Here is a 15,607-nt window from a genome sequence, read left to right on the forward strand (position 1 = left end):
ATTGGCCAATGGCCGGCGACAGATGCTCCCCCTCAGCCTCTCGTGCATGGGGAAGAGGGGGAGAGGTAAAGAGAGATTTTTGAGTTTAGAAGAAACTAAACTACTTTAATGAAATATTAATAGTAAAATAAAAAGGAAAATAATGAGATAGATACAGTATATACAAAACCATATTAAACTCCCAGGATGATGTCACCGGCAGGCACTGGGGAAGTCCCAGGCTGGGCTCAGCGATGGGTGGGAACCGGGTTCCAGAGTTGGAGTCAGGAACACACTGATCGGGATCAAAGGCAGATGAACAGGGAGGGTCCTCCCCAGACATCGGCCATTGAAGGAAGAGAGTTGACCCTTTGGTCCCTCAGCTGTTCATACTGAGCATGGGGCAGATGGGATGGAATACCCCTGTTGGTCAATTTTGGGTCACCTGTCCTGTCCACTCCTCCCCGCAGGTGGGACCCTTCTATGCTTTCCGTTTCTGACCCTCCAACGGGGCAAATAACGAAATTAGCTGACCTTGGTTGTTATAGCAATAAGTACAATCAAGAGCCCCTGTGCATACCATTCCTTGGCACAAACTCTTATCACTCTGAATGAACCATTTTAGACACAACGTGCTGTTAATTTCAGAGAGTTAGAAGAGGCCTAGCTAAGAAGTAAAATTACTGAACAAAAAGTTGGTTCTGTTTTACCTCAAACCAGGACAAGCAGACCACATGTTCAGCAACCCGTCCTATGAATCTTTGTCTCCCAGGTGGGCAACTACAGTTTTTCCAGCATTTCTCAAAACAATGCAAAGCTTTCTACAACTACTTTTTCTCACTTCTCTCGTAATGTCTTTTCTTTGTCTCATATCTGCTTTTGAAATAGTGTCCAAGCACAACATGAGCCTCCCAAAAACAATCTATCACTGGTTTATGTGACACCGCAGCATCTTTTACACTATCTTGTTCTTTGCAATTTTTAATAATTTGTTTTCTTTGTTAGCCACAGCCACCAAAGCTCAGGTCTCTGACAGGGCCCTTCATCATGTTTACCGCAGACTCAACTGCTTGACAAAGTTTTTGAATGCTGATTTGCCTTACCTGAATGAATGAAATGGTAAAACACATGACAAATCTTTTCACGCATGTGTATTTCTACGGCTCCATTCACATTTTTACAAGCACACACAAGTGCAAAAATAGCTATGTTCTACTTTTCACCTCACTTGCTTTACTGGTTGCACCCTAATCGTGTGCACAGACAAAGCTGTCTCTTTACAGCACACTCAGAACAACACTGCGTGAAAGAGCTAGCACCCATGTTCTGAGCAATGCAGGTGGAGAGCCTGCAAAACCCGCTAGCTTATTTTTAGTGACTCACTGTGGAACAGTTCTGAGAACTCAATCAATTTCATCAGCACCCCCGGAGGAAGTCTCTTAATAACCCTCAGCGGCTGCTCCGTCCCTGCACAAGTTGCACAATTAAACAATGCAATTCCTTTACAGTCACCAGAAGTCAACCGTAATGCACTGACTACTGATGTACATCATGTCAGAAAAATAGAGAGTAGCAAGGGTGGGTGACGGAGCACAATGAAATGGCAGCAAATGTGCTACTACGGCTTCTCAAGACCGGGGCATGAGCACAGGAGGGGGTGAACAGGAAGTGGCACAGAAAAACAGAGCTCCAAAGACCTCTCTCTGAAGAACGGGGAGAAGCTGATGGGGAAGGAGGTGAGCTCCACTGGCACAGGGCATCCCTGAGAGTCTGGGAACAGACACTCCCACACAGAAAACACTAACAGAATTCCTTTCACATTTAATACATGGAATGGAATGGAATGGAATGGAATGGAATGGAATGGAATGGAATGGAATGGAATGGAATAATAAAATAAAATAAGACAAAACAAAACAAAATAAAGGAAAGGAAAGGAAAATAAATTAAGTCACTTGTAAGGACTACAGGTCCAGTTCTGTGTGTTAAGTTACACTGACCCCAAATGCAAATATCATTTACTGATGTAAAATAGTAAAGTTGGATGTTACACTAATAATCCCATGAATACAATCAATCACTGCTGGGAAATCCCATAATCCTCATTCTTTTGCTACTTGCACTCCATTTCGTTTTAAGACACCATTAAAAATCAGATCGTGTCGAGTTTTCAGGGCTTGGAGGGGAAAATGAAGAGCATACAAATATAGTCTTTATCCCTGTTATCTTTCCTTTTAGTGTGATGAAATTCGTGATTTAGTTAAATCATCATTACAGACAGTAAATGTGAATTTTTTCCCAGTTAATTTCCAGAGTGCCTGATAGTTGAGAAGCAGATGTGACAATATTTAGCTATAGCCCACCAAGTCAAACAAAACTATATAGTTATATATACTACTGAAAAGTCATTTTTTGTCTTCATTCACCGACTCAAATCATTATTCTTTAGGAGCATCTCCTCTCTGGCAAATAAGTTATTTTCTATTTTATTTACTTGTATGTAGCTTACTTTCTATTCACAATCAGCCATTCCCGGATATACGTCTGAACACAGTCTCTGACATGTGAGTCCAGTTCAACCCTGGGGAAAAAGCAACAAAATATTGTAAATATTTAATACCTAAGTCACACCTTAAGGACAAAGAAAATTTATCTAAACACACTGTTCAGGAAAAGGCCTCTCTATTAGTCCTCTCCTGTATATTTATTTTACTGGTAAACTATTGTTTGAGATTTCAAGAATCCTGTGTACTGCATGAATTCCCCAATGCAGGTTTTTGTTACTGTGTTTATAAATTAACAAATGTACATTTAACAGTTGTAACTATTTGCCATACTATGCATTTCATTAATATAAGACCGATGTTGCTATAAAACCAGGTAGGTATCCATCTTTGTGATTTTCAAAAACTGATAACAAGTCTCAACATACAGAGATATTTTTCCAGAGGCTTCAGCTTCTGGACTCTTGCAAATACATAGTCTCCTGTATGTTTTTGGTGTAATTTTCTCTTTCTCATAGAAATGAAGTAAATTCTAAAAACGGACCTTACACTTTTAATCAGATAGCATAATAAAACTTCAAGATCTAAGAATATATTATAATTTAATTTTATGATTTTCAAGTAAGTCTCATTTAATGTAGGGGGTTGTCAGCGCTGTCTGATAGACTGGATACTGATTGGAACTGAAATATTATAAGATAAAGTTGATGACTCTGAATTTGCTGTCTTGATGTTGTAGCATAATTCCCCTACCCCTATTGTAAAAATTTTAGTGACCTGTGCCAAAATCACTTGTTAGTACTCTAATTCCAAGTGAGTAAAAGAGTAGGATACACATGCAATGCAGGCATGGGTGAGAGGTATGATACTTATTAGCACTTTCCACCCAGAACTCTTAACAGATTTGCAACTGACTACCAAGTAATCAACTGATTACCAAGACAGGTTCACGTGTGCACCGCAGGACAGAGCCTTGGCCGGTATGGACTGCTGTGTGCCCCTGCCACTGGTGGACTGACACAGCACATGGTCACCTACTGCATCTGGTTCAGATGGGACGTATGTTTGCAAGCAGGCAGCACATTAACCCAGTTTGGTTGGTGGTACCTGCTTCCTGCTCTCGTGCAGGAAGACATCACAGACTGCATCACCTGCAGGCGAGTCTTTGGTGCATGCGCCTCCCGAGCTCTCAGCTTCCCTAACACACCCTGGCATCCTTGACCAGGATTTTCTCTGAAAGCACTAGTATCCATAACAGCAGTGGGAACACTAAATGGGAAGCTGTTGTGTAAAAAAAATCTGCTGAAAGCATATTTGTTGGTGTTGACTATTTGGGCTTTGCCACAGACTCCTTACAAAATCCTGAACATCACTGTTGTGCAAATCAAGCTTAAAACTGACTGTACAACACGAGTCTACATGTTCTCCTACTGGAGAACAAATAGAAAACTGTTGTTTAAACCAGCACTCATGCTGGGAAGTAACCTTGGAAACAGGGGAGAAATGGTCATCTTATCTTTTAAATCTCTTTTCAAAGTTGTGTAATTTTTTACTATTTTTTCCTATAATTTTAATAAATACAAACTTCAAGCACCAAAATACTCACTGTCTCCCACATCCATTCCCTCTCCCCCGTCCACAGCCAAACAAAAATTAATGATAAAGACTGGAAAATTTTCCATTAGTAATTATAAGTGAAAATCACCTTTTGTGCAAATGTTACGAAGTCCCCTGGGTGGTGTATGGTTTAAAGAATTCTCACATGACCCAGCATGGCACCTTGTCTCTTACCGCCTTTGCTCTCCTGAACTTCCTGAGGGGTGTATTGGGCCAAGAAGGAACTTGCAGGCTCAGACCTTGCTTAGAAACAGGGGTTCTCAGCTAGTCCACAGTCAGCAAAAGTCATATAAACTATGGTTCCTGCTTAGCCTCATTGCATTTGGTATGCTGGGCAGAAAACACTGACGAACACCGCTGTTCTGTAGGATTCTAGTTTACACAGCTGGCTGCTATAAATTAGAGCAGGCTATAACAACTTCTGCAGGAGAATAGGGGGATGTAGACCTACCCCGTGAGCCAGGACATCATAAGCTAAGCCTCTTTTGTCCCTTCAGTGTCCAGGTTCAGCACAGCAGAGAATATAGACTATGCCCTTCATTTCCTGAATATGCTGGAAGGAGCCAGCCCCCCATCCCAAACATGTTGCACAGTTAGCTGTCTTTGCAGACATAGCAGTTTGAGGCTAAACTGGTGCTGACTTCATGTTTACCTGACTGATACTGCTTGCAAAACTCAGTAGGTCTTTGTGGTTCTACCTGAAGGTACCATTTACAGTGAAAAAATCCTGCAAGAGTATTTTGTATACAATGCATATGACTACTAAACTCCATCAGAAAACTCTCCAATGCATCTCTTTTTCTCATGCTGAAAAATTCAATTGCCCATAGTTTGTTTATCAAACCAGCTTAAATATTTCCAGGATGGCCGAGCACTGGTATCAACGCATGCTACCTATTTTAATTTAAAAGCTGTTGAAAATAGTGGAAAGCTTCCTAATTATTTCATTAATGTCAGCCTGAGACCAAAAGTGACTCCTACACTAGAAATTAACACTTTTATTTTCCCCCAAACCTAGTGAAATATGAAGTATTTCCCCCCATTTAAGCAAGAAAGGTACTGAGAAAGAGATGCTTCATGATCTGATCAATGCCATGCAACACATAGCTGGCAAAAAAAAAAAAAAAAGAAAAGAAAAGAGAAAAGAAAAAAGAAAAAAGAAAAAAGAAAAAAGAAAACCCTCTCAATCCTATGCTTAGTACATGATCAGAATCAGCTTCCACCTCTGGAGTCACAGCTACAAAATTATTTTTCGTACTACCCTCCTGCCTTTCTTTATTCTTCTACCTGGTCTATGCCTACCTCACTTGTGCCACTACCAGCTAGCTCAGGAAGTCACGTAAGCACTTGCATAATTTTAAGTGTGCAAAGAGGCCTAACAGAATCAATGTCGAAGTTCAAATGTTTTAAGTTCAGTCAGTGCATAACGTATGGATGGATGTCAGACTGAGGTGTTTGGATCAACATCTTCAAAACTATTTTTAAACCTGAAACATTTCAGAGAGGGAGAAAGTCTCCTTACCCATCTTCTGGCATAGAAGGTTGCAAAGTCCTGCATTCTTTGGGTGTAAAGACAATGTCCAAGTCATCTTCAGGAAAGTCACCAAGTTCTTGTGCTAGTTCTGAGTCCGAGTTGTTCAGCCGCGTCATTAGGAAGCCTTCAAAATCTACTGGGTCTACTGCGTCATAAAAGGAAGGCTAATGGAAGAAATAGAGAGGTGTTTATTTTAACAACGGAAGATTTTTCTTAATAGTGTAATTTAGGGTTATTTATTTAATTCTTGTTATTGTCCCATTATTTATTAAACATCGGAAACAGGCTATATACAGTGCATTTAATGCAGGGAAAATTTGCTAATGAAACATTCAGCTGAATAAAGAACAGAGAAAGCAAAGTTTTAAAGCACAAAGAAGAAGTGGAAGATACTACACCTAAATCCAAATTTGCACCTATTTTTTCTGTTGAGCTTTCCTATATGCTGGTAGAAGGAGCACTGACTGAGGTACGTCCTATATGCCCTCAGATGTGCTCTGCTGGATTCCCATGAAGTACACTCCGTCCCCCTTGTCCAATCCATGGTATTAATCAGGGTTATCAAAAAGGCAGACATGAGCAGGAACAACAGAGAACAAGGGCAGGGGACCAAAATGATAGTGACAGGCAGCACCAGCTGGCAGGGAGCTGCCAATGGACCCTATAGGACAAGTGATGAAAGGCACTAGAAATAATGAGGCCAAAGCAGTAAATCTCAGAAGTTATACTGAGATAAGGACCAACTATATGCACCATGGCTGCCACCATGAAGATGGGACTTATTTGAGGTGCTGTGCCTGAAAGATATTGAGTATTAGAAATGCTGTGTACTTTTGACTCCAAACAAAGTTGAGGACAAGATACACCCCAAATCAGAAGAAATTATTGTTTTCCATCTCTGAATGTTACTCGTTTGCATTTTATTGGAGTTCTAACTTTATTGGATTTTTCAAGGTTTAATACAGTAACTGCACAAAAGGTGCAGTTATGAACTGCTTCTATGAACTACTAAAGTTATTATCGCAAACCTTAGATATCCACCATTTCTACAGCACATGGCATCACACCTTGATAGAGAACAGTTGTGCCTGACTACATTTAATCAGCCATTCTTACACAGAATGTCTGATCAGAACAGTTTAACAAGTGCAAGCTCTGCCGCTCATACACGCTATGAAGCTGTCTGGCCCTTTTTATCTGCTTAGTCTCAAAAACAGAGGCAGAAAATCTTGTTCGATATGGTACCTAGAAATGTTCCACATACACATAAATGTGACTTCATATGTTAAAAGTATATGTTATTCTATGTATAGATAAAACAGAAAATTATTTTACTTGCTATATAGCCAACAAAAATAGGCTGTATATGTTTAGAAAATAAAAGATCTCTCCAGTTGAGTACACAGCATTTCATATTGTTAATTTTCTTGACAAGTAAAAAAATCTACAGTTTTAGAAAATCTATAGTTTGTGTTCTGTGAGTTCCACAAAAGGCCGAGGACACCTCAGTGCAGTAAGAGCACAGAAAAACAGAGCATTACAATAATAGAACTGGAATAACTTATTTACTAGTAGGAAGAATTTTAGCAAAAAATAGCTATCAAATCATCCTTGTATGTAAAGAGCAAGGATTGCATCGCACTGATTAGTGCAAATACCTTTCACAAGAGTGCCTTTTGAAGCTTCCAGTGATAAATAGTCTGAATATAGATCAGAAGGTCCATCTCTATGGTGCTGTTGATGGGGTGTGGGAAAAATAAATGATGTCAATACTGACTTTATATTCAATGTTACTGTGGCTACTGTCTCATCAACATGTGCTCTGGAGCTATGCTCCTTATACTCCAGTGTTCTTCTGTACAGGTAAAATCTGTGGGCTAAAATCACGAAGTCTTCACTCATTATTAGGGAGTCCTACTCGTGCAAGTCTCTCATGGAAGTTGACGGGATTTTTGCCTGAGCATGAAGTGACCTCTGCACACAACAGTGTTATACCCACAACATCAGGAATTTTAGTTCAATAGGAAAATGATGAATTCCACAATTTATGAAACACGCAAAGGTGCTCAACGGTGGCAAAGCTCTGGGTAACTCTGAACTAAAATGGCTCACACATAATATGCCACGTCAGTCACTGTAGATAGGAAGACGAATTAAAACTTGCTAGTGGTAAATATGAGTTTTGGAGCCTTTTTAGTGTTCTGGAAATATAAGTGAGGAAGTTATTCAGCTAATAAAAATCCAGAAACATCTGGCAGATAGTAACACATCTTTAGAGGAAATCTGTAAAAACGTCTAGGAGAAGCAAACCAATTTAAACTTTTGAAAAAAACAGATGTGGTAAATACTCCTGCAAATGATGTAGTAGTGACCTTGAACACACCCAACCACCACTGCCTGCCCCAGGTTCCCCTTTTATAGGGAAACTGTATTGGTCTCTGCAAAACTAAAGTCTCCGAGCTCACCCATCTGCCTCTATATTTAAGGGATCGATTGGATTTTCTGAAAACACCTTTGAGAAAATCTCTCTCTTTGCTCTTTTATCCAAAGGGAAAACCTAAACCCAACAGTAAGTCCAGCAAAACATGAGGCAGCCAGCTGAAGAAATACACTGTGCTGTTAGTAAATTTTTGGGTTAAGCACTGTCTCTGTTTTGTACCTGGTGTAGCGCTGAGCATCCTGGATTAACCATTATGAGTAAATAGTGATCTTTATTAGCTATGGATTTTTTATTAATTGTTAACATAATATCCTTGATGTTCACTTACTGTACTGACAGTGGGTAAAACATTACGTTAGTGGAGATATACATATATATATATGAATATCTACTAAAAAAATAACTAAATATTAAAGTAAAACACAGCTTAAAGTATACAAAAGCATATCACATCTTTTCAGTTGCTGAAGACATAATGTTTTGCATGCAAAACATTTTTGATTAATACAATCTAATTTTTGATTAAGCATAGCATTTCCTTTCAGAAATCTCACTTTTCCATTCTGACAAGTCAAATCCATCACATTTCATTATGTCTTCTAATTTTTTCTAGTTGAAGTGTTAATGACTATCTTTAGTCACTAGGAATGTGTGCTTTTGGCTATTGTAAATTAGATACTAATGTAAAAAAGATGGTGGAAAACATAAATGCAGATGGAGGCTAATGGTCTCCCTAACAACTGGTGCAAATCATCAAAGGAAACAGAAATTCTGTTTCAACTGTGAAGCCAATGCTCCTTTTCACACATTATACAAGTGTGCAAAACTAATTACTCTACAGAAAATGCCACAAATCATTACTGCAAACGTACCTTTTTAAGGATGACGGATAAGAGGCATGTAGATTGTGACAGCACACAAAATGGCAGCTACGGCGTAATACTCAGTAAATCAAATGTTATCAAGTTTCTCAAGAGCAAAAGCAGTTGTCTGCATGTAGAAGAAGGGACGTAGCCTCCCCAGGCTGAATAACCGCAAGGAACAAGTTAAAACACCACAGCATTTCAGATTAAGGAAGTGAGTAGTGGCGGGAGGCCCCAACACACAGGAAGTCACTGCTTACATCTAGTGTTTTACATTTTTCACAATTGCTGGTGCACAAAGACTTTTCCTGCTTCTACTTACTGTGTCTCACAAAAAGAAGAAAAAATTGAAAGGGTAGGAAGATGGAGACCATCAAAATCTCAGTCATTTTTATTTATCTCGTAGTATGTTTGCAGAAGACCCATTCTCCTGAAAGGCCATTAAAAAGATCGTGCAGTTTTTCCCTTTGTCATAAGGGCAGTGTCATATGGTCTGACTTCTTTAGAGGGGGATTACATGTGGAAGGCTGAAGATGATTCGGAGGCACATAACAGTTGACTCAATTATATCTGTGTCAATCAGGGCATACTTTGGCATTTCTCACTTAACTTGCTTACTCTACAGCACTGGTAAACAGGTCAGTGTGCTGCCTCTGCTGCTAGCTTTGGAAATGGTGTATTAAGCCAACCAGCTGAGCCTCGACCTTTCTTTATTTCTCTTTATTCACTGACCTCCTTTTGCAAATCATTTGTGATCACCACACAATGCATTTACTTGATGGAATTGAAAGTTTCCAGCCAGGAAAGGATTTAATATACTCCAACACTTACTAATTAACTTTGATTTACAGTAGTATGCAGAAAGACTGTCTATCTCAGGCTCCAAGAACCATTCTAATTTTTTTCAAATGCATAATTTCCTCAGCTCACCAGGGAGTATTTTTTAACAGCTTCAGGCAGAAGCCAGTGGAAAGCAAGACAACTTAGGAAGATCACTTAATTTACCCTAAAAACTTTAAGCAATGCAGATGCCAAACCTGTGTAAAGAAGATAAACCCAGAACTTACCAGGTGAAGAGAAGAAAAGCCAGGGGTACTTAAGCTTCGTTGACAGAACTGTGCAAAGCCTGGTTGGAGAGTAAATTGCTTTCTTATTTCTGCAGAGGAGTGCCTTTAATTAAGCAGAGAAAAACCCTTATAATTACAATTATCCCCATAAAAATTGCAAATGCCAGGCTTTAGCCAATTTAGTCTCTTGTCCCAGTGGTTAGAAATGTATTTTGATTATGTTCTAGGCTCTTCTTGTCTTGTTTGATGCAAACCTCAAAAAACATTAGCAGTCCTATATAATTAAGATTCTGACACTCTTCCAACAGATTTCTATCATTATATTGCAGCCCTCGTAACTGGGAACGGCTATGCAAGATGCAATAACCTTGCCCTTAAATGAAGTGTGACTGGAACTTGTACAGCAGTACTTGCAGATTCATTTCTGCGAAGCAAAGATACAGGATAATACTGCAGAGAAAGAAAAATGAATATCACAGAGGTAAATATTTTAATGAACTAGTAATTGACCAACGGATAAAAACAAGACAGGACCAAGCACTGAACAATGTAAACCCAGACTTACATTAATAATGCAGTCTGCTGTGAAAAGCAGAAGACAAACCAAAGCACGAATTTAAAAATCAGCATATATTGTATCAGCTGAACGCTTGAGAAAAAGACTTCTTAAGTGCTAATTAACCAATTTCAATGGTAGAAGAAAGAGGACAGTACTGAATTCTTCAGAAATCCCAGAGTGATAGTACAGTTGTATGTCCCAATCTGAAAATTCACTAATCAGAGTTGCTTGGTCGTTTTTCATGGAGACAAACCAATTAATATGATTTAGAAATAGTCAACCATGAAATGGTAACAAAACATCTACAATATATTTCACCACAAATGTTAAGGACAAGACTTTTAAAAGAACAAGATGCTCTTAAGCAAATTCCAAGTTAAAAAAAAACAATCCTGCAGCCCACTAGGACAGCCAACCGGGAGGCAGGAAAATACGGAGGTAAGAAGACTTTCCCTTCCATATGAGATTCTCTTCCAACTCCAGTAAGCTTTAATAGGCATCTTAGCATTACCAGATGCCACAGGACAGTTCGCCTGTTCAGTCTGCACCTGCTCTCCTCTGTGGCGTCTTAATTTCTATGACTACTATACCTATTCTGTGACACAATCTCTTAATACTACTTTTCTTAACAAGCATGACAAAACCTAAAATCCGCTCAATGGAGTTCTGCTCATATTAAGAAACAGGCATCTCACAGAAGGTATTAAAGGTGTTAGAGGTATTTGGCCTGATTTCTAATATAAAAGACGCATAAATAAGAGTAATTGTAGGTTAAAAGGCCATGCCAGGTGTGAGTGGGACATTGCCCCAATCTGAAAGAGGCAGCAATTGCAAAGCAAAGCCAGAGTTATAGAGGAGGAAAAGAATCCATTTGGAAGAGAAATTCCTATTTATCAACAGTATTCTAAAAATCAGACAAGATGAAATGGGATTTTTTTAAAGGTTATGCAATAATTATATAAGCAAGAAGCCACATAAGGGGAGTGAGGTAGTCTGTGCATTCCTTAGATTATTTTTGACCTATTTTAAAAATAAAAGCTGCCTGTATATCAAGGTTATTGTTATTTGTCTTCCCACTGCAAATAATCTCTGATCATGAATGTATGTAGCAAGTATAACACAAAATTAAAATTATTCAGAAATATTAGTTTCCTTCAAACTGAGTTACATTTCTACCCTGTGCAGAAGTATTTGTTCCTAAAGTAAATAATAGATGTAGCAGCGGATGTTGGCTTAATGTATGTAAAAAAAATGTGTTACAGTGTACTGCAAAATTTGGTGCTGTAAACAATGATATAAACACGTCTCTGAATTACACCAGATATGGGGTCATCAGACTCTTTGAAGAGGAAATGGTACAAATTTTCTTCTACAAAAGAGGAAGCATGCATGTGGATGAAGGGATACATTTGCTGTCTGGTAAAAGCCTCTGCAAGCCCAGCTAACTGAGAGGAAATACGTTTCTCAAGAGCGCCGACATTAGTTCCAGAGTTTCCCCAACGGTCTAAGAAAGAACATGCAAAATAAATCAGTCTAATGGAAGAAGAATCCTGTAATCTCTAAAGGTGAATTCAAAATAGTTTGAGTAGTTCAATTGATTGTTTTCATGTTTTCTTATCACTAAAGGAAGAAAGGGAGATGAAAAACAGTAAGAATAACAGAAGACAGCAAAGTTGGTTTGAACTAACTCAGAAATGATTGTTAGGATCTATTAGGAATAGGTAAAGGAAAGACACAGCTGCTAAAAAATGCTAAACTAAAAGCACAAGCTATCTACCCCAACACGGAGAAAAGGTGGGTGTTACAGTCAGAGATCAGCATGGAAAGTTTTGACAACCTGGGAACCAAGGTGGAAACAGAGGTCCTTCTAGACTGGTCTTTGATGATGCCAGAACAGCTGTGGTCTCTGAGATGCCTGTTTTCTAATCAAACAGCTACCTCACACACTGCCTGCGTACCTGCAGGAAAATGGTGGTCCATGTTAAATTAATGCATTTGGTGTCCCAGCTTTTATTGGACGCTGCAGCCCGTCTATACCATGGCCATACTTTTAGCCTCCCTGCCTGTACAGCAGCCCTGTCTGATTCCGAGGAAAGCTTTACAGTCACCTTTAGCAGCAAGCACCCTTAGCACCCTTGTGTGCTAAAAAGAAGGCAAGTGATAACGGATGAATGCAAAGCAGTCACTGAAAAGTATGAGCAAAAAAGGCAACTATATCCCTAGAAAGGAGGACTCGAAATAATCATGGAACAGTCATTTTCTCTCTGACACTCAAAAACGTAGTAGAGCAACTTACCGGATAATCAAGTTATATGTAGCAGGAACATCAGGTCCCAAACTGTGGTCTCCAGTTGAAATAAGAGGCCCGTGAAATCATACTTAACATTAAAATGTACGTCACCTTTGTAATGCCTGTTTATTAATGGTCTGATGCTGAAGTGTATGGTGGGCAACTAGAAACTGTGGAGTGTAGTAAGCTATGGTCCAAAAAGTTTGGCAATTACTGATAAATCATTGGCAATTATTAGGTAGTGATGAAGAGCCAATATAGATTTATCAAAGGGCAGTCATGTAAAACCAATCTAATACTTTTCTGTGGTAGTTTAACTTGTTCTAGTAAGGCTCTTGAAAGTAAAGAGAGAATGGCTAGATGGAATCATCGCAGCTGGTTCCAAAACTGGTTAAAAAAACTTATTCAAGGTGTAGTCACCAATAGTACAAAAGAAGATTGCGAAGAGATTTTGAACAATGTACCACTGTGAGAAGCAGGTTAATTTTTCCTCAGTCCAGTTCCAGTCCATATGTTATCTTACACTGATGATGGTACAGGTAACATAGTAATAAAACATGTGGATCACATCAGACTGGAAGGAGTTGTGAATGCTCTGAAAGGCAGAGCTAGCACTCAATGATCTTGTATTCTAGAAACAGTCTTGAAATCAGCACAGTTAGATTCAGTAAAAATAAATGTAAACCACTAAGCTTAGGAAGAAAAAAAAATAAATCAAAGGCAGAAATAAAAAAAGGGAAATGAACTGTGTAAAGAAATAGCCATACCAGAGAAGAGGCTCTGAGAGAGTATACTGCGACACTTACTAATAAAGTATCATAAGTGAGAAAAAAGAGAAGTTATTTCTATTTAAGCCAATGAGACTCTGCTTAGGCTGATGTACACACTTAGAACACCACAGAGTGAGATGCAATCAAATTTAAAGGGCTTCAAAAGAGAGCAGTCAGAATGCTAAAAATTTTGGGAAGGGTGACCCATGAGGAAAGATTGAAAAAAATGGATGTGTTACAAAAGAGATGACAGAGAGGGGACAGCAGTTGTCCTTGACTATGTAAAAGGTAGCAAGCAATCTGTAAAGAAAACAGTGAGCAATTCATGTCCATAAAGGGAAGAAGAAGTAATCTACTTAAATAAAAGCAAGAAAGATTTAACAAGCTATTAGGAAAAATGTTCCCACTGCAACAGCAGCAGGGCACTGGAACTGGCCATCTGGTGATGCCACAGTGACAAAAGCACACTGTCAATGTAGATCATGTCTCTGAACTACCTAGAGAACAGTGTCTGGGCAACTGCAAGCCTTTCAGAGACCAGAAATGGGACCCATCAGACCTCTCATGTTGGCAGCTGTCCCTTTGTTTAAGATAGAAAGGAAACACTGTCTGAAAAGAAAAAGGTGTAGATTTGGGGGGGGGGGTTCCACAAAAGTCACTGCTAATTCACAGTCAGTCAGCGTTCACATGGCATGTTGCAAGATAGTGTAAACCTGGGGAGAGATGGGAGATGATGTCAGCCTAAAGTTTTTCTGAATTTTTTAGATCCGTGGCTGCTCCATGGTGCGGGAGCAAAATAATGTCAATTGCAATTCATTGCTCACTCTGTGTTGCCTTGGCCCTACCTGAATGACAACACTGTACTCCTCTGGTGCAAATCTTGAAAAAACTGGAACTCACCAGACTTCCTGAGTCAGGCAGATGTGAATGGAGAGTAGCAAAAAAATCCCAAAAAAACAACCAACCAAAAACCTGGTGCTGCTCAGTCAGAATTTCACCAGTGTCTGTCCCACTGGTAGATTCAATCCTCCAGCAATTCTCCTAAATAGCTAGCAGAAGTTGAGACGTAGTCTGTGTTTCACAAATACTCTCCAATGCAAAGTGTACAGTTTGCATAATATATTAAAACAACAGTGTAGTCGAAGAGACAGACTACACCTGGAGGTTCTTAAAATTAAATTTAACTTGTAGGTAAAATTCTGAGATGTTTCTCAGGGCAGAGCTTATTGCAGGATTGGGAACTTGGAGATTTGCGTTATTAGTTGGGCCTAGACGTGGTACCAGGAAAGGTAGACATTTATTTTCTCTCTGTAACATATGCTTGATCGGTGGCTGAATGCTGCTGGGTTCAACAATTAAAATTATATGAATAATTTTATTCATTTAGCCTCATAACAATAAGGCTGGTCCTGTAGTTTCACTGTAAATTCTGCTCAACAATATAGTTCTTTGAAATATATAGTTTAAAAGCAGGCACAATGACTATTCTGCTAGTGTGTAGACAATGTGAAAACTTAAACACAGAACAGTAATTTAGAAATAAAAGAAAACAGAAAGAGAACAGCTTTAAAGATCATCTATTAACTGGAACTCTGAAACTTCATAACAAAAAAACTGATTTTAAAAGTATACTTCACGCACCTACTTGATCAACTTATCCAAAATTACCTGATATTAGAAGTTACCTACTAGAGGGAGGCAGGAAGAGTAATCCTTACCACCCTTCCTATCCCTTCCAGCTGACTCTGAGGAACAGTGAGTTGTCTTCTGCGAGAGCTGCGTACACAATTAGACAGCAAGGAAAGATGAAAAAATGAAAGAAAAAGAGACTATAAGAAGTATCCCCAAAGACAGAGAAACATTCACATTTAAATGTACAGAGATGGAATAATAATAAGTAAAATTGTGAAAACTTTTGCTTAACTCAAAATATTCAGTCTTGGCTGCCCTGAGGAGTATTCCTTTCATCTCACACTGACGTAGA

At 39.0% G+C, this 15,607-nt stretch overlaps 1 protein-coding gene across 5 annotated transcripts in view; it reads right to left on the minus strand.

Annotated features, from left to right (window-relative positions):
- Positions 1-15,607, minus strand: part of DOCK8 (dedicator of cytokinesis 8) — a 94,082-nt gene that overhangs the window by 65,730 nt on the left and 12,745 nt on the right. For 2 of the 5 annotated variants that reach the window (XM_063320365.1, XM_063320364.1), the window contains exons 2-4: positions 10,005-10,107; positions 5,623-5,798; positions 2,489-2,560 (exon numbers count right to left, since the gene is read on the minus strand). In XM_063320365.1, coding sequence (XP_063176435.1) covers positions 2,489-2,560; positions 5,623-5,798; positions 10,005-10,107 — 351 coding nt within the window. Of the gene's footprint in view, positions 1-2,488; positions 2,561-5,622; positions 5,799-8,946; positions 9,046-10,004; positions 10,108-15,607 lie in introns of those variants that run through there. The other 3 variants (XM_063320366.1, XM_063320367.1, XM_063320369.1) reach the window with 3 other exon arrangements.

The sequence above is a fragment of the Chroicocephalus ridibundus genome, chromosome Z (assembly GCF_963924245.1).
Source record: "Chroicocephalus ridibundus chromosome Z, bChrRid1.1, whole genome shotgun sequence".
In the NCBI taxonomy this organism is placed as follows: Eukaryota; Metazoa; Chordata; class Aves; order Charadriiformes; family Laridae; genus Chroicocephalus; species Chroicocephalus ridibundus.